The 20,446-nt window shown below is 42.5% G+C and overlaps 1 protein-coding gene across 7 annotated transcripts in view; it reads right to left on the bottom strand.

The window, feature by feature from the left end:
- Positions 1 to 20,446, bottom strand: part of LOC139464829 (dnaJ homolog subfamily B member 6-like) — a 68,387-nt gene that overhangs the window by 3,996 nt on the left and 43,945 nt on the right. For 4 of the 7 annotated variants that reach the window (XM_071246354.1, XM_071246353.1, XM_071246355.1 and 1 more), the window contains exons 2-7: positions 18,939 to 19,074; positions 10,940 to 11,049; positions 9,729 to 9,902; positions 8,041 to 8,158; positions 4,865 to 5,053; positions 581 to 694 (exon numbers count right to left, since the gene is read on the bottom strand). In XM_071246354.1, the coding sequence (XP_071102455.1) occupies positions 581 to 694; positions 4,865 to 5,053; positions 8,041 to 8,158; positions 9,729 to 9,902; positions 10,940 to 11,049; positions 18,939 to 19,018 (785 nt within the window). In that variant the 5' untranslated portion in view covers positions 19,019 to 19,074. The remainder of the gene's footprint in view (positions 1 to 580; positions 695 to 4,864; positions 5,054 to 8,040; positions 8,159 to 9,728; positions 9,903 to 10,939; positions 11,050 to 18,938; positions 19,075 to 20,446) is intronic. The other 3 variants (XM_071246357.1, XM_071246358.1, XM_071246359.1) reach the window with 3 other exon arrangements.

The following is a 20,446-nucleotide window of genomic DNA, read 5'->3' on the forward strand; positions in this document are numbered from 1 at the left end:
TTGTTTTAAATTTCAGAAACACAAAGACTAGAGGGCACAATAAACCTTATGATATTTATAGCCAGCCAGGAAATGCTGCTGAGACAGGCAGGGTAACAACAAGTACCACCCGTAAGTGTCTTTCTGTCTGACCTGGCCAGGGGATCAAACCACCGACATTCCGATCTCCAGAGAGACGCTCACTCCACTAGACCACGGAGTGAGTGAGTGAGTTGGGTTTAACGCCGCTTTTAACAGTATTCCAGTTATATCACGGCATGTCAGCTTAATGTGGGAGGAAAGCTCGAAGTGATGCAGGTCTCAGACGTTTACCACTTCGGTGAAACCCACGAGCACGGGTATGGTGCTGACAAACCAAGAAACATAATCGGGGTGAGCCTGGATTCGAACCCACAATCATAGGTTTCTGGTGTGTCCAGGGGACGCAACTCTGCACAGCGAATTGCGGCTCCTTAGACTACTGGGCCAACCGTGCCCCAACTAGACCACGGAGGTGGCCATTCCGAAGTGGAAGGATGGGTAGATACATAACGCAAGTTTCAATGAAACTATCTTAAATCAAAATGATAACAGTACTTACTTCTTCGTGACAATTTTCTTGCCGTTGATGTATTTGGTAGAGGTGGAAGTAGAGCGAAAGTGTCCGGCTCCCGTGGTGGGGCCGCTAAAACTCGTACTAGAGAACTGAGAGAACCTGCAATACAAACACTCTCGTATTACACACTGTTACAATACCGTCATAGCAAGTGTACCACACAGTGACATCACATGAATATAACATGTAACAGTCATAACAACGTACGAGCAGTCTGTACCAAAAACTTTGGAGTCTCCATGGTAGATTTAGGGGTTAAATATTTTGATTTTATTAGCTAAGCTAACACGGCCAAATGGAATTTGACTAGACTAGGGCCATGGACTACTCAGCAATATTCCAGCTATATGACAACAGTCTGTAAATAATCAAATCTGGACCAGACAATCCAGTGATTGATATATGCTATTGGGGTCGATGACATGCATCAACCAAGTCAGCGAGCCTGACCACCCGATCCCTTTAGTCGCCTCTTACGACAACCATAGTCGCCTTTTATGGCAAGCATGGCTTGCTGAAGACCTATTCTACCCCGGATCTTCATAGGTCGTTCACCTTCATAACAATGCTTTAAGGCAATACAGTCCTTAACAAATACAAGACCATGGTCTTATTCAACTGAAGGAAGAAGCATGATATAAAGATCAACAACAGTATGAAGCTGTTCTGTTGGGGATTGGTCAAACTGTACAGGAGCTGGTGCTATGGTCTCTAACTACAAACAAACAAACCAGGCAACAGAACGATTCCAGTTTCAAAACAAACAGAGCAAAAATCAGTAAACAGCAATACAAACAAAACAATTCTAAGAATCATGTTAGTAAACAAAACAAAATCAATTTAATCAAAATGAAAGAACATGTTATTAAAGATGCTTTTGAACAGAATCAGTGAGTGAGTGGGTTGGGTTTAACACCGCTTTTAACAGTATTCCAGTTATATCACGGCGTGTCAGCTTGATGTTGGAGGAAAGCCCGAAGTGATGCAGGTCTCCGACGTTTACCACTTCGGTGAAACCAACGAGCAGGGGTATGGTGCTGACAAACCAAGAAACATAATCGGGTGAACCGGGATTCGAACCCACAATCATAGGTTTCTGGCATGCCCAAGGGACGCAACTCTGCACAGCAAATCGCAGCACCTTAGACGACTGGGCCACCCGTGCCCCCTGAACACAATCAGGTGCTGTGGGCTTCAGCAACATCCTCTCTAGGAAAGGGGCATTGTTACAGGAGCCACGGACAGCGATGATGTCATCGTCCAAGGGAGAGAACTGGCAATGTGCAAAATGTTGCACTCTTACAGGAACTAAATGTCACCATGGCAAAAAGATATCACCTTGTTATTGAAGAAAACATGAGAGGGAAGGGGAATATGGCATGTATGCAACAGTTACATGTCACAATGTGCTACAACAACTACGTCACACACAGTAACACCAGGAACAGGCCTAGAAATGAAACAGTCTAAGATGTGCCCAGAAAGATAGGAATGTGAATAATAGGGCTGTTACGAATCACTCATGCATTCGCTGAACCGTATCCATTCATGAATTGAATTCTTTATTCGTGGTCACTAGAATCGAATACTAATGAATATGCAGTCATGTGCATTTACATACCCTGACCCTTAAAATATCCATAAGAACATATTAATATATGCGTAGATTTCTTCAAAGACAACACTCTTTTATATTTAATTTGACAGTATTGTAGTCACTGGTCATTGTCGGATTTTAGCGGATACTAGTACCTGGATAAGTGAAGTATATAAATGTATAATAAATTAATAATTAACAAACTATGTCACATAATTTATTTTGTTATTGTTTCACTGACTATCATAAATCATACATCAACTGCTCACCTGCTATTGTATTCGTGAATAAATATTTGTATTTGTTACCCTATATTCATGATATGAATCGTATTCACCTCACAGTGTTTTCGTTGCAGCCCTAGTGATAACATAACAAACCATTTCTATATTTTTGAACACATCTTAAATATTTCCTTGGTAGGCCTGGGAAGGGTGGGGGGTTATGAGACAAAGGATCAGAGTGCCGTTGTACAAAACAAACAACCTTGGTGCTACAACTGTCAGAAGTCTATGTTAAGTTACGGGGTTACAATCACTAGTGCTAGGATCGCATTATACAACGGCATCCTGAATGCTACAAGACTTATATTTACTGGACCCTAAGATATACTTGTACCACACAGGGTGAAGAAATAACATATCCACTCTGTACACATGACACTGAACATGAAGAATTCAGCAATATTGTCCTTGTCAAGTAAAATATTCCTGAGAACATATAATCAGATTTCCAAATGTCTATCTTGATAGAGGTTGTTGTGCACTACTGATCTTATTCCCAGTTGACAGGTATCACTAAACCATGACATAAATACCAATCAAATCAAAGGGATACAGTAATATCAAATCTTTGTCTTTGATGAACTCAGTTGAAAATCTAATGCAACCTCCGAATCGCCTACAGACATAAATGGTGCTTTGACTAGTGGTAGTGATAGTTCAGAGAGCTCCGCAAATGGCCATTGCTGCGAGGAACTTGTTGATTACATAGTTTGCCATCTTGATTGGTCTATAATTTCAAAAGTCACAGCCCTTTGAAGTGATGGAAGGATATCCGTGAACAGTTTCGACAGAGGCCACGCGTGAAGTGAGAAGCAAGACATGTTCACCCAGGTCTAAGACTACTGGAACGGGCTCAGCATTCCCATGGCAACCCATCATGTGTCACTGATAGAGCGGTAATGATACACCGATGATGGTAACATTGGGATGTTACATAAAATCGTTTCAGGAGAAGGACAGAGTTCATCAAAAAATGATTGTATGAGTACCCAAACAAAGCATATTTGATTCGATTAAAACAGTAACCTGCAAACTCTTGCACATACCATCATTTTTTTGTGTGTATATTTTTATAACACTTTTCATGAGCTCCGTACATAATTTTTAATCGGCATGTGACCTCACGATACAATACTCACATTGTGTCAAAACATACAACAAGGAACCCACACTTGGTGAATCATTACAGCCCTAATTAACCAAGATTCTTTCATGCCAAAGATGGCTATTTGAAATGTGGTTAACAAATGACATTTCGCCAAAGGCTAAACAACTTACAGATGTTTAATGAGTGCGACCAGGATGAAACATGTATGACAGATGATGGGATGCAAGGTAACTGGTACAAGGTGCATATCAAATATGCAAGGTGACAAATAATGTGGACATCACAGGTACTGAGCATCTAAGGTGAAGAAATGCGGTACAGAATAGCACAGACTTTCACACAAGACCACATGGGCAATGAGTCTCACGATACCAGTTCTACCAGACACTTGGTTCAACCATAAAAAGCAATGAAGAAATAAACAAAATTAATACTTCCATATTTAGATTTGACGTAACTCCCCAATAACTGTCAAGTGACTATAAAACTATGTACATGTCATAAACATTTTCAATCACAGGATCGTAAGGAGATGTAGCCAAGCTTAACCTCTATGGTTAGCACTATTCTTCTTTTACTGGATTTTTGAAGTTTTTTGTAACTGGCACATAAAGCCATAAGAAAATATCATTAGATTTCCATCCTCATCTACACTTACTTTTTGCTTATTTTGTTTGTTTGTTTTTAAACACCGCACTCAGCAATATTCCAGCTATATGACGGCGGTCTGTAAATAATCGAGTCTGGGCCAGACAATCCAGTGATTGACATCATGAGCATCGATCAACGCAATTGGGATCAATTGGGATCAATGTCAGCGAGCCTGACCACCCGATCCCGATCGCCTTTTACGACAAGCATAGTCGCCTTTTACGGCAAGTATTCTACCCCGGAATCTTCACGGGTCTGCACTTACAACCAAAATCCCCGCCTCACATCATTTTGTGGTCTCCAAAAGTACCTACATGTGTAGAAAATTCTGACGTTGCCTAATTCTGACTCGATTATATACACTATACAAATTTATGGTCAACCATTCATGCTTCATGCAAATTACATATGGCAACACTTAATGGGCGCAGAGAAAAAAATTAATAAAATTCCTCCTGCCTCAAAGTTTTGACAAATGAGGATGTGAATCTAATAATATACTGTGGCCTACTCTACAGTTAAAGCGAAGATCATTCGCGGTCACACAGAAACAGGGAGACAACAGGAGGTTCGACTGACTATACATGCGATGAGACGCCATGCTTCAATCTATACGGAGGAGGAATTACCCTGGCGAGGCCGAAAGTCCGAAGAAAGGGTCATCAAAGATGGAGGAGAAGCCAAACCCAGTGTGTATGCGGGGCACGAAGCCCCTCACGGGGTGGCTGTAGCTGGTGGGTTGCATGCGCTGCTGCATACGTTCCTGGCGCCGTCCCCCGGGCTGGTCACCGCGGCGACGACGGTGTGGCCGCCACATACTGAAACATGTCCGCTTGATGACAAGGGAGACAACTCTATCCTGACATCCTTTGGTGAAGTCCTTAGTTCCCAGAGAGAGGCTTGTGCCTCCATCAACCAATGAGATTGGTCACATAGTACATGTCGTATCTAACTAGGTTCTGACTCAAACAGGGGGCAGCACATTGGCTCAAGGTTCTTAAAATTAGAGTTTATAGACCTAGAAAAAGTTAAAGAAAAAATTACCAAACAAATTATTTCATCAAGAATTATGAACTTGTAAAATTCAGAGACATTGTGAACTTGTAATAATGCAAAATAACATTAATCATGTTTATTACATTTATAGATTTTTAATTTTTTGTAAATTTTAATTTTTTTAATTCATGACATTTAATTACAAAAATGATTCCAAACAAATTGCCATATCCCCCTGATGAGTCAGAGAGGGCCGCATGCCGGCCGAGAAGCCATGCAGGTATGACAGCCCGGACACAATAGTTGCTACCGAGTCTCACCTCGCTCCACATCGACACATTGTACACACAAACACATACTGAACACTTACTTAACATGGCTCAAGTCCTCAACGTTATCATTTAAATCAGTGCATACCATTCTTTCAAATAAGACATTTAAAGGTTTCGATAATATTCGGCTGATGCTTACATTAACCTTTCAAAATATCTTAAACAGTAGGATGAAAACTCTTATGGCTAGAAGTGTATGTTATACCTTGAGCCCCTTATTGAAAATACATACACCTAAAATTATACGGATTTAACATAAAATCAAAGTCATTCCAAATTATTTGTGAAAACTGCAGCACACGCACATTGACTTCTTATTGCTATTCTTTTGCTCTAACATGCTTCTGGAAATGATAGCTTGACTGAAATGAATGCAAAATGTCAATAGTAAGCATGTAGCAGGATTAGAAGCGTGTGCAGCAATGGGTGTCGTGAAGACTATACCAAGAGTAATTCTTCCTTCATTTAGAAATGTGCTCAGTCTAGTTTACCATGGTTACACAAGCAAGGCCAACTAGGCTTCAACTACTTCATCCGCCTTGTGATGCAGTGGACGACTGGAGCATCTCAGGGGTGGAATACAACTGACACAGACACTCTCAACTAGGGAATTATTGCTATACACCCCCCTGGTATATCCCTTCTGTCGAATTGAGGGGTCAGTATACACATGTTACAATCATCTAATAACCTCCTTACACAGGGCAAATGGGTGAAGTGAAACGACACATAACGCCCTGGTTTAGGGACTAACATCAAGGAAGATGGTATATATACAGTGTGAATCTTACATCAAAAACACATATAACAGCATCATAATAGTTAATGTCAAACATTCAAATCAGCAAGGACGAACAAAATGATCTTAGATGCTCAGCTTTGACAAAACAACACTGCAAGATTAAATGCTGACTGAGTATTGCAAAAACCAACAGGACATGCAAAGAAAAAATCTCAACACTACTGTGATGATAACTGAACAAATGCCATGCCATGCATGATACATGTACAGAAGAAATACGAACCAAAACAAATGAAACAGCTAAAGTGCAGTTGGACCAATCACCAATCAGAACAATATCACAACACAGAACCATAGTCAAATGTAGAGTAGTAATATTAGTGTGTGGTGGATAAAACTTGTGACTGTCATATTTACTCTTGAGGATGATGATGAAGATGATATGTATCAAATACAGACTTAGGAAAAACACTGACATAAATACAGGTATGTGTCAGCAAATCAAAAAAATAATTACTTGCTCATATCCTCATAACAAAATCCTTGAAAACTATTTACTTTAATCTTTCTGATGAAAGATTTTATCAATGAATATTACAGATGTAAGTATTAATAGAGGTATTACTCATGGAGTATTATTCTAGTTTTGATTCATATATACCTGGTAGCAAGAGTGTATGTACACTGTGCATCACAATACATATAGAGCCTGTACCGGGTACATCCAGTCATAAATATATGTTCAAGGACAGAAGAGAGACAGAAAATACAACCCAGAGTGTCCCCAACATAGCAGCAGCTATATAGTATATGCCCTACATCCTACATATTAGAAAGGAAACACCAACAGATAAAAGACTACAGAACAAGATAACAAAGCCCTATGAACATAGAATGGCATCAGAGAAAAATACGAATACAAAAATCATGACAAAAATCATGACAATAATTCAAAACAAAAATACTAAAGTATTAACATAAAAAAAATCAAATAAAAATAATACTGTATTATTGATAATATAGTACTAGAAATGTTTTTTTATTCAAAGAATTCTACAAAAATCTATCAGAAACAAAATTAGATTAGAAGGAATGCTAAAGAAAAGTCAAAGAATTCTTCAGAAACTCTATAAAAACAAAATATTCTATAAGGGACCCTTTTCTTGAAGGATCCATGAAAAAAACTACTGAAGTGTAGAGGAGACTAAAGCCTAGGAACTGTTTCCCTGACGACCCAGCCCTTCCCTGCCCTAGACACTACAGCTTGTACAGAAGCAGATACACTACAGCCAACCATGCAATCCTACAGTAAACTCCACTGAGTCGGAGTAATGAAAATGTGATGATAACAAACTGTGGATACTCACTACAGGACGTATTACACTGGTGGCGTTATGAATGTTAAACTCCAATTTTCAGAAAGTAGTTTTGATTGATCAGATTCCAGAACAGATTCTATTCTATGGAAATATTTTTCAATATGAAAATGCTATCTAATGGTGAGAAAAGCCTGAGCTGCCTTCTGTTAATGTTTTTTTTAAGATAAACTACATCGAACCTTGATAGTTGCAGGTTAAACTAACTGTTCTGGAAACAGATAATGGACAGCAGAACATGAACGCCAGTGTCAAAGCCTGCCTTGTTAAGTATCCACAGTCAGGGCTCCATGACAGCCAGATACTCCCTGTCAATTTGTCGTCTACTGCAGCATTCAAAGGGAGGTAACTGTACTTACCCAGAAGATGCGAATGGATCAGAGTCGAAGAATGAGGAAGAAAATACACTAGAACCCCCTGGGAAGCCTGTAAAAGAATTTTCGAACATCGAGCCATTGAAGTCTCCATTGCTTCCACCTACAACAACAAAATATACCCATGTCAGTCAGCTGACCTTTGACCCATGTCACATTTCCCTTCACCCCTAATACCAGCAGCTAAAGCCATACGTCCATCTGAACCTCTTTTGATATACTACTCAAAAGAAGTTAAGGAACGCTCGATTCTTTCATATTACTATAGTTAATCTATCATACCATGAAGCATGACGGAGAATAGTCATATGAAAGAATCAAATGTTTATTAACTTTACTTTACCTTTGACCCAAAGGTAATTATTGCTTGTACTTATCTCTTATAAAAGGCTTCATCTTATTCCAAATATGAGTTTGGAATCTGTAAATGATAAGTTTTGAAACACGAAGCTATCGTGGGTGATAGAGAGTGACTTAGGGCTGTTGCTATCACAGGTGACAAGTGGAAATGTGGCAAGAAGGCCTGGGTGTTTCCGTGCCCCTTGTTGTGTGTAGGTGTATCACTATCAGTGCATCCCGTACACCACTTACCGTAGTACTTACTCCAAGCATACAGCTCGGCTGGCATTCTGGTTATCACATCGGAATATTCCATATGGTTGGCTGCATGATATACGTAACCCATACTAATGATCATATATCAACAACTGATGTTTGTTTCCATCTTTGTTGTTTAACGCCACACTCAGCAATATTCCAGCTATATCACGGCGGTCTGTAAATAATTGAGTCTGGACCAGACAATCCAGTGAATGACATCATGAGCATCGATCCACGCAATTGGGATACGATGACATGCATCAACCAAATCAGCGAGGGAAACTGATGATGTAGCTACAGCGGACATGAAAGTTCCAGGTCCTGAATCCCAAACCTTCTGATCTGAGGGCAGATTCCATGCCCCAATGACCAAGGGGTTGACCAGCAACAATGCTCGGCATGATGACACTCAATCAGTTACGCCAAAGCAGACAGGACTTGGCAGCCATTGTGACTACCCAATCCTCATTTCAGACACGGCCTATGACAAGCAGGGGGACCTTTTGTATCTGTGATCGCCTTGACTGTACCGAAAGGGCTCCGAATACTTACTAGGGTCATCGTCACAGGCATCAGAAGCTGAAACTTAGGGGTTATCAGGAAAACATGTTTACAACATCCTTAAGCCAGGGTACTGGCCATAGTCACTGGTAAATATTTGTCTGATTAGACTCAAGACAATCTGTAATATCAGTTCAACCTCAAGACAATCTGCCATGTCTGCTCATGTGCTATGACTTACTTATTGTGTGTGAGTTCTTACCCCTGCCTCACCATTAACAAAAGAAAACCTCATTCTCTCCAAGCTCTATTTACTATATAGTATAAGAATCGCTCCTCTGAGAAAGTGATCATTTGAGTGCTGTACTGGCACAATGGTGTTGCTTCTTTTGTAACAATTTTGTTTCGGATGAATTAACATGCAACAGCTTTTCATCATGGTAATAGCTTCAGATACACATTCTGTAGAACTCCTGCTTCTTCAGGACCACATCCTGAAGCAGAACAGAGAGTTGTCATAGCACTGAATATAACGTGTGGCAAATGCCACGGAATATGTAAAATGGGCATACCAAAGAAGTTCCCGAATGGATCGTCTGTTCCGAAGAAGTCTCTGAAGACCTCCTCTGGGCTGCGGAACGTGAAGTGGAAACCAGCGTGGCTGAAGTCATTGAAGTCGTCATTTGTGTACGAGGGATTCGACAAGCCATCCTTGCCGTATAAGTTATACACTTCCCTCTTCTGTTCTGAAACACCAATATGAGTGAGTGAGTGAGTGAGTGAGTGAGTGAGTGAGTGAGTGAGTGAGGGAGTGAGTGAGGGTCAGTGGTTGCATCCAGTCTCCAAGTACAATGACATGGGCAGTTAGCTCGGCCACACCATTCAGCCATGCTGCAGTGACAGCTTGCATGAGGCCACCAGCATACTGACGATGATGCTCATCTGCTATTTAACTGACATGGCTGCCATGGTCAGTGTTTATTCTCAGATATCAGCTAATTCTAATGCTCTGGGCTTTGTTGGGGAGGTGGGGACGGGGCAGCTTTTAATATGTTTGGCACTGGGTACCCTCAAACTGTTTATATCCCCTATTGGGAATCTACACACTACTGGTTACCCATTTACTGCCTGGTGTCCCTACAGGTACCCACTTTCTGCCTGGTGTCCTTACAGGTACCCACTTTCTGCCTGGTGTCCTTACAGGTACCCATTTACTGCTTGGTGTCCTTACAGGTACCCATTTACTGCTTGGTGTCCTTACAGGTACCCACTTTCTGCCTGGTGTCCTTACAGGTACCCACTTTCTGCCTGGTGTCCCTACAGGTACCCACTTTCTGCCTGGTGTCCTTACAGGTACCCATTTACTGCTTGGTGTCCTTACAGGTACCCATTTACTGCCTGGTGTCCTTACAGGTACCCACTTTCTGCCTGGTGTCCTTACAGGTACCCACTTTCTGCCTGGTGTCCTTACAGGTACCCACTTTCTGCCTGGTGTCCTTACAGGTACCCACTTTCTGCCTGGTGTCCTTACAGGTACCCACTTTCTGCCTGGTGTCCTTACAGGTACCCACTTTCTGCCTGGTGTCCTTACAGGTACCCATTTACTGCCTGGTGTCCCTACAGGTACCCACTTTCTGCCTGGTGTCCTTACAGGTACCCACTTTCTGCCTGGTGTCCTTACAGGTACCCACTTTCTGCCTGGTGTCCTTACAGGTACCCACTTTCTGCCTGGTGTCCTTACAGGTACCCACTTTCTGCCTGGTGTCCTAACACATCCACTTACTGTCTGACAAAACTTCATATGCCTCAGAGATTTCTTTGAATTTTTTCTCGGCTTCATCCTTCTTGTCTGGGTTCTTGTCTGGATGCCATTTGAGCGCTAGTTTCCTGTATCTGTAACACAATACAGGAGCGTCATTAACACTAGACACACTATCTGTAACACAATACAGGAGAATCATTAACACTAGACACACTATCTGCTACACAATACAGGAGCGTCATTAACACTAGACGCACTATCTGTAACACAATACAGTAGGGCTGCAACGATACAGGAAGGTCACGATACGATATATGCGCGAGAATCACGCACGTTGAGACGCCCAATGCCAACACTGTATTCGTGTGTGCGTGATTCCCGTGCACCCTTTCGAGTTGAGTTGATTGGTTCAACTGTGTCATATGGCCCTGTGACGCAGGGGTAGCATTATGCAGATGGCTTTTTCAATGAATGCTCGTTCCACCCGTGACGAACAGGTCGGGTTGTTGATGAAATATAGTGATAGCTAAATAGACTCATGCACCGATTGTCTTTAAATGTAATATCCAGTTATGTATGACTGTTTAATAATCTCATACCAACTTTGACTGGAGTAGGTCCAATAGTTTTTCAGATATTGTAGTAAACGTTGGTACCTTAAATTACCTTCCAGACTATAGACACAATGAAATGGGGCTTAATGTTGTCTTCAAGAATATAACACTTATAATATAGCGACCAAACGTGTGTGCATGCGCGAATGCTTGTAATGTTCCACACTTATGCCGGTTTGATAGTGCTAGCCCACTGAGACACTCTAACACTACGCTGACTCCGAGCCAACCACTCCTTCATCATCCCCTTAACGTGGAGGTGGTCGTAATGATACAGATGAATGTCCTATCAAAAAGGGATAAAATCATGTCCTAATGCCGTTTGTCGCTAGCAAATCACTGCCACACAGTGTGCATCTAATCAGTAGCTTTGATCATGATTATGACAACAGTGGGGTGGGGGGACTACCTCAGAAACCGTTCATAAAGACTGTGTCAATCATCATTTACAGAATGATGAACTGATGGATGACTAAATGGAAAGGAAAGGCAAAATATAAGAATACTAGAAAGATTGTAATGTTTCACTGAAGCAACGAAGAACTCAGCACACATTTATAAACAACATGCATCTGAAGCAGAATGTCCCATCGTTAATTTCCCCTCACGTTCTCAGGTTGGCACATCTGATGGATGAACCTAGCTATAAATAGCTCCCTCATCAGACGAGAATAAACTGAGAATAAACGGGATAACATGACGGGGAATAACTCATTGCTAGACTTACTACACATTTTCCTCTACACAGGGAGACAGCGTTAACACTGAAAATGGCTTCTTCTCAAGTATTACAATTTCCTTTCAAATTCACAATAAGATTATCAAACGGTGTAGAACCAACAGTGCTGTTGATAGATGTGAGGCATCCAGAAAAAGATCCTAATTAAGAAGCAACAGTCAGCTGATGTAGCTAGGGTTACTGCCACATCAGTCCAATAAAACAGCCTAATGGGAGTGGGGTGAACTATCATGACTCTTGGCACATCATTTTCAGATTACATCGTCAATCACACACTCTTTCAAACTCATGGAATCCACTTGGAGAAACTCCATTGAAGATTCAAAATTCTTCTTAATTTTATGGATTGTAACATTTTATAATATCGGTGAGATCTGTGAGAAGATAAAGGTTAAGCCAATTAATGGCCAACCGATCCTGACCCTCTTCCAACTGAGACCAATTTGTGTTGGAGTGAAGCCTAGCTGGGCTTCCTGCAGCAGCATGTGGAACTTATTAATAACTCCTGACACATGGTCCTCACCAGGGGTACGTACTACAGTTAACCTACAGACTCACCTGTTGGGGCCGATTGGGAGGGGGGCAGGGAGAAGTGAGACAGTGAGGGGAGGGAGTAGTGACCTACTGAGATGGAAAGGTGTTGGTGATGCGGGGCATTTCTGGCTAAATAAAGGGGGTGTCTGGAAAGGATAAGGTGAAGGTAAGGGGTATGCAAGTGCATGAAGAGTGTGTCACACTAAGGTAAGGGTGTGTCAGGGTAGGGTAAGGGAAGTGCCTACCTGGGGAAAGTGTTTCTCGCTTGTGTAGCAAATGTGTATGGCTAAGGTAAGGGGCGTGTCGTGTATGGCTAAGGTAAGGGGCGTGTCAGGTATGGCTAAGGGGTGTCAGGCTAAAGTAAGGGGTGTCAGGCTAGAGTAAGGGGTGTGTCAAGCAAGGATAAGGTGTTTGTCAGGCTAGGGTAAGGGGTATCAGGCTAGGGTAAGGGGTGTCAGGCTAGAGTAAGGGGTGTGTCAGGCTAGGGTAAGGGTGTCAGGCTAGGGTAAGGGGTGTCAAGCAAGGGTAAGGGGTGTGTCAAGCAAGGGTAAAGGGTGTGTTAAGGAGGGTAAGGGGTGTGTCAAGCGAGGGTAAGGGGTGTGTCAAGTGAGGATAAGGGTTGTGACAGGCTGGGGTAAGGGGTGTCAGGCTAGGGTAAGGTGTCAGGCTAGAGTAAGGTGTGTATCAGGCTAGGGTAACGGGTGTCAGGCTGGGGGTAAGGGGTGTCAGGCTGGGGTAAAGGGTGTCACCCTAAGGTAAGGGGTGTCAGGCTAGGGTAAGGGGTGTCAGGTTAGGGTAACGGGTGTGTCAGGCTAGGGTAAAGGGTGTGTCAGGCTGGGGTAACGGGTGTCAGGCTGGGGTAACGGGTGTCAGGCCGGAGTAAGTGGTGTCAGGCTAGGGTAAGGGGAGTCAGGCTGGGGTAAGTGGTGTCAGGCTAGGGTAAGGGGTGTCAGGCTAGGGTAAGGGGTTTCAGGTTGGAGTAAGGGGTGTCAGGCTAGGGTAAGGGGTGTCAGGCTGGAGTAAGGGGTGTCAGGCTAGGGGTGCCAGTCTAGGGTAAGGTGTGTCAGCCTAGGGTAAGGGGTGTCAGCCTAGGGTAAGGGGGGTCAGGCTAGGGTAAGGGGTGTGTCAGCCAAGGGTAAGGGGTGTGTCAGGCTAGGGTAAGGGGTGTCACGCTAGGGTAAGGGGTGTGTCAGCCAAGAGGGTAAGGGGTGTGTCAAGCAAGGATAAGGGGTGTGTCAGGCTTTGGTAAAGGCTGTCACACTAGGGTAAGGGGTGTCAGCCTAGGGTAAGGGGTGTGTCAAGCAAGGATTAGGGGTGTGTCAGGCTTGGGTAAGGGCTGTCACGCTAGGGTAAGGGGTGTGTCAGCCAAGGGTAAGGGGTGTATCAAGCAAGGATAAGGGGTGTGTCAGGCTTGGGTAAGGGCTGTCACACCAGGGTAAGGGGTGTGTCAGACAAGGGTAAGGGGTGTGTCAGGCTAGGGTAAGAGGTGTGTCAGCCAAGGGTAAGGGGTGTGTCAGCCAAGGGTAAGGGGTGTCAGGCTAGGGTAATGGGTGTGTCAGCCAAGGGTAAGGGGTGTCAGGCTAGGGTAAGGGGTGTGTCAGCCAAGGGTAAGGGGTGTGTCTGGCTAGGGTAAGGGGTGTCAAGCTAGGGTAAGGGGTCTGTCAGGCTAGGGTAAGGGGTGTCAAGCTAGGGTAAGGGGTGTCAGGCTAGGGTAATGGGTGTCAGGCTAGGGTAACGGGTGTCAGCTTCAGGTACAGGATGTGTCCGGCTAAGGTGTGTATTATGGCTATATTTGGCAAGGGTAAGCAGTCAAAATGTGTGTCAGGTGTGTACAAAATCCAAAAACCTCCTGCTGAAGTGGTTCCCCCTAACTTCTACTCCATTCAAAAAAGGTTCTCTTATGAGGGCCATTAGGTACGATTACAGCAGCCAAATGGAAGGTGAGACTAGATGTTATGACTCAACCACTTGACGCGTGTACAAACAGCTCCAGTTCTGGCGGGCCCTGAGAGACACCAACAACTTCAGCCATCATGTGGTGAGGTGTATTTCTGGCCGCGTCTACCAAGGAGTTCAGCACGAGGAAGGGGGGAGGTGCAGGATACTTTTGTTTCTGTTCACCAAAGCGGAGGCATGTTTCGGTCTTTGAGAAAGCAATGATCCATGACTGAGGTATTTAGTGTTGCAACATAATCAGACACTCCTAGTTCCCTGCAGCTGTGTTGGTCATGAATAACAAGCACTACTGTACCACTTTTTCCTAAACAGTGCACACAGCTCAACCGTTAGATGAGATGAGAGTTTGAAACCAAAATAATTCTCCATACTTCATGAAATCATTTTGGGCATGAATCACATATAATGGATTTCCTAATCACGCAAACTCAATATTGACCACAGACTAATTAACAGGGCGACAATGCAACAGGCCCTCAGGGCTCACCTTGTCAACGAAGATAATGGACAGATCTGCTGAAGATAACCAAAACAGAATATTCATCAAGAAACAGGGGCAGTTTGACATTCACGATGCTGAATGTAAGATCTAAGGATTTCTTCGTCTGGAATGAGTGTGCTTTGTGTTGATTCGCAAAAGCCCCCGTTTCAGCCATTCTTGATATATGACTCGTCATGCAATCACAAACATGGTTGTAATTTTTCTAATAATAAAAGATACTTTCTCATAAGAAAAAAAAATATAGAAAAGTCAGGGGACATGGGCTTATACCATGTATGTGGGTTCTAGCAGTCTGTGGGCTTATGCCATGTATGTGGGTTATAGCAGTCTGTAGGCTTATACCATGTATGTGGGTTATAGCAGTCTGTGGGCTTATACCATGTATGTGGGTTATAGCAGTCTGTAGGCTTATACCATGTATGTGGGTTATAGCAGTCTGTAGGCTTATGCCATGTATGTGGGTTATAGCAGTCTGTAGGCTTATACCATGTATGTGGGTTACAGCAGTCTGTGGGCTTATACCATGTATGTGGGTTACAGCAGTCTGTGGGCTTATGCCATGTATGTGGGTTATAGCAGTCTGTGGGCTTATACCATGTATGTGGGTTATAGCAGTCTGTGGGCTTATACCATGTATGTGGGTTATAGCAGTCTGTAGGCTTATACCATGTATGTGGGTTATAGCAGTCTGTGGGCTTATACCATGTATGTGGGTTATAGCAGTCTGTAGGCTTATACCATGTATGTGGGTTATAGCAGTCTGTGGGCTTATACCATGTATGTGGGTTATAGCAGTCTGTAGGCTTATACCATGTATGTGGGTTATAGCAGTCTGTGGGTTTATGCCATGTATGTGGGTTATAGCAGTCTGTAGGCTTATACCATGTATGTGGGTTATAGCAGTCTGTGGGCTTATACCATGTTTGTGGGTTACAGCAGTCTGTAGGCTTATACCATGTTTGTGGGTTATAGCAGTCTGTGGGCTTATACCATGTATGTGGGTTATAGCAGTCTGTGGGATTATACATGTATGTGGGTTATAGCAGTCTGTGGGCTTATGCCATGTATGTGGGTTATAGCAGTCTGTAGGCTTATACCATGTATGTGGGTTATAGCAGTCTGTAGGCTTATACCATGTATGTGGGTTACAGCAGTCTGTGGGCTTATACCATGTATGTGGGTTATAGCAGTCTGTAGGCTTATGCCATGTATGTGGGTTATAGCAGTCTGTAGGCTTATGCCATGTATGTGGGTTATAGCAGTCTGTAGGCTTATACCATGTATGTGGGTTACAGCAGTCTGTGGGCTTATACCATGTATGTGGGTTACAGCAGTCTGTGGGCTTATGCCATGTATGTGGGTTATAGCAGTCTGTGGGCTTATACCATGTATGTGGGTTATAGCAGTCTGTGGGCTTATACCATGTATGTGGGTTATAGCAGTCTGTGGGCTTATGCCATGTATGTGGGTTATAGCAGTATGTGGGCTTATACCATGTATGTGGGTTATAGCAGTCTGTAGGCTTATGCCATGCATGTGGGTTATAGCAGTCTGTGGGCTTATGCCATGTATGTGGGTTATAGCAGTCTGTGGGCTTATACCATGTATGTGGGTTATAGCAGTCTGTGGGCTTATGCCATGTATGTGGGTTACAGCAGTCTTGGGGCTTATGCCATGTATGTGGGTTATAGCAGTCTGTGGGCTTATGCCATGTATGTGGGTTATAGCAGTCTGTGGGCTTATACCATGTATGTGGGTTATAGCAGTCTGTGGGCTTATGCCATGTATGTGGGTTATAGCAGTCTGTGGGCTTATACCATGTATGTGGGTTATAGCAGTCTGTGGGCTTATACCATGTATGTGGGTTACAGCAGTCTGTGGGCTTATGCCATGTATGTGGGTTATAGCAGTCTGTGGGCTTATGCCATGTATGTGGGTTATCGTGGCCTACAGGTTCTACTACACCAAATCAGAACCAGTTTGGACAGTGCAGTTTTCGTAGGGAGCCTTCAGTGTAGATCGAGAGATATCTGCAGGCTGTGATTGGAGGATATTCTGTAAGATTTTTATGTCTTTCAAATGTACATCCATCCAGTTATTAAAACTGACCATGTTTTTCTATATTTAGTACTGTCTTTTTCAACATGATGACTTATGCTGAATGTGACCACAGCTATTTTCAAGTAGGTGACATTTGGTGCGAAACTGGGGGTGGTGTGTTTAGCTTCCGGTACTCGGAAAAGGAGCTGACTAAGCTAGTCATTTTTATTTTTTTTATTGCTGCTCTAAGGCCAAACTGTGCACACACATACAGGTAATAGCTGTTGAATGCTTAGTTATTTAAAAAAAAATCATAACGTTACTATAGAAGTCTATGGGAAAACATTTGGTTGAGTGTAACCTCAACTGGGTATAACCAACAGCCACAATGTCAGCAAAGCAGTCACTTAATACAGTTGCCAGTACCTCTCAGTACAAACCAATTAATTCTGGCATCTATTGTGCGGGGGTTGACACAGTTTTGGAAGAGCGCGAGTGGTTGTTGTTACACACCACACTCAGCAATATTCCAGCTTCCCAGCGGCGGCAGTATATAATCATATCTTGACCTGACAATCCAATGATTGATATTATCCATTATCCACAAGATCCATACTGTCAGTGTACCTTGACATTCCCTAACCCAGGTCACCGAGTCAGACTGATCCATTCGTTTCGTCATTGTTTGACTACAAGGTGTACGTGGTCTGCTCGCACAAGTGTAAACACATCCCATACATCCATGAAAACTGACAACCTGTTGCATAATTACAATACAGATCTGCTATATCCGCTTCAGCATTCAACAAAATCTGACAGCATTCAACCTCAGGATATCATAAGGGTTCAGCTTCAGAAAATATTCCCCATACTATATATACTATAGATATGGTGATAACAATGTATTAGGGCTGTTACGATTCACTCGCGTATTCGGAGAATCGAACCGTATCCATTCATGAATTGAATTTGTTAATTGTGGTCATTAGAATCGAATATTTACGAATATGCAGTCATGTGCATCTACATACCTTGTACCTAAAAATATCCATAAGAACATATTATATGCAGAGATTTCTTTAAAGACAACACTCATATATATAATTTGACAGTATTGTGGTCACCGGTCATTATAATGTATTTGAGCAGATACTAGTACCTGGATAAATACAGTATATAAATGTATAATATATTACTAATTATCCAACCATGTCAAATAATTTATGTTGTTATTTTTCACTGAATATAATAAATCATACATCAACTGCTGACTCGTTATTGTATTCATGAATAAATATTCGTATGAATTCGTTTCCCTATATTCGTGATATGAATCATCTTTGCCTCATAGTGTATTCGTTGCAGCCCTACAGTCTATGATGTAATCCACTAGTCCGAAGCCTGAGTCAAGTAAAATGCTGTTTGGTCTAGTAGCATAGCTGATGATGGAGATGGTAACACTAAACTACTCCTAATTGCATACATGGAACAACACTTCTAAGTTACACTGACGCATGCTCTGTTATAAAAAACATGATTTTCTTTATGTCTATGGCCAACATGAAAAGGCCAGCACCCACACCACTGGCCTAACCCAGTGTTCTAAACCTGGCTTGGATTCAGAGTTCTACTTACGCTTTTTTTATATCGCTTTCAGTAGCACTGCGCGGAAGCCCAAGGACTTGGTAGTAGTCTGCCTTGCTTGTAGATGGCATCACTGGCTACAGCGTGGACACCTCACGCACGTGTACAATCAGCAAGTATCAAGTATCTGAAACAAACAGCCAACATTACTCAAAACCGACTTTTATGTATGCACAGTCAGGTTCGAAGCTACACTTCTCTATTGTGTCCCACCATTGTGTGTGAGCAACAATCAGACCTTCCACACAACTGCTCTTCACGTCCCCATGGTCTACTCAGGGTGAAAGAACATGAGTGAGTGAGTGAGTGAGAATGAATGAGGTTAACACTGCTTTTAGCAATATCACTGTGAGGAAAACAAAACAAAAATGTAGTGACAAGGTGAACTTCAAACACTGGAGTGCAACAGTTTGACGTACTTGTTGTGCATTAGATGCAAATACCATGGCTCAAAACCTCAAGGTCACCAGCATCTCTTCGAAGTTTCCAGCAGGGATTAATGTTGTTTGCAATACAGAAAGTCATTCTTTCCCACTTAGCTGGTGTTAGCATGATATTTCCAGAGAATTCTTGCTACATTACATCATGTTTGGATGAGAACCAATCTACTAAGAATAATACACTTGAGGAATTTAGTCAAAGAACAAATATTTTGTTTGTGTAGATACTTGTCAGGATACTAGTAGCTTCCTTTCACAATATCAATAACTTAAAAAAATTGTTACACACACATGTGTAATTTGGGTACAATTTTAAATAGAAACTCTACTCCCACGCGCATTCTCTCCATAAGTAGTGGGCGGACAAAGTAAAATGTGAATATCCTCAACAGTTTTGTTTGTTTGTTTGATGTTTAACGCTGCACTCAGCAATATTCAAGCTATACATCCTGAACAGCTTTGTTTGTTTGTTGTTTAACGCTGCACTCAGCAATATTGCAGCTATACATCCTCAACAGATTTGTTTGTTTGTTTGTTTGTTGTTTAATGCTGCACTCAGCAATATTCCAGCTGTACATCCTAAACAGAGAGCAACAGTGAGATGTGACCACAAGCACCCCGCACCAAGGTTCAAAAGACCAACATACATTACAACATAGGATGTTATACTGATAGGTTCTACTTATAATTATATTCTCATTTCCTCTCCTGAGCTTCAGGTCAAACATCCACCAGTCAGTATAAAGGAATTGGCTCTTCCTGTGGCCATGGTGACCGGTTTGAACACTCCTGATATAATTCATGTTCTTACTTCACTCTGTGCAAAAGGATTCATATGATTTAACTCGCAACTGCTTCAAAATGAATGACCAGCAACAGGTATGTGCCAATACTGGTGCAGCGTAAGGCTGGGACGAGTCCAATATTACTAACCGGGTACCCGACCCCCTATTACCCAACCCTACCCAGGTATCTGACCCCTCCCTGTAGGTCTCAAGAGTTGGGAACAAACTCTGTGACTGGGAATTGTTTTACCGCAGCCCTGGCAAAAACTATTTC

This window comes from Haliotis cracherodii, unplaced genomic scaffold (genome assembly GCF_022045235.1).
Source record: "Haliotis cracherodii isolate W230 unplaced genomic scaffold, xgHalCrac1.p SCAF_17, whole genome shotgun sequence".
Lineage (NCBI taxonomy): Eukaryota > Metazoa > Mollusca > Gastropoda > Lepetellida > Haliotidae > Haliotis > Haliotis cracherodii.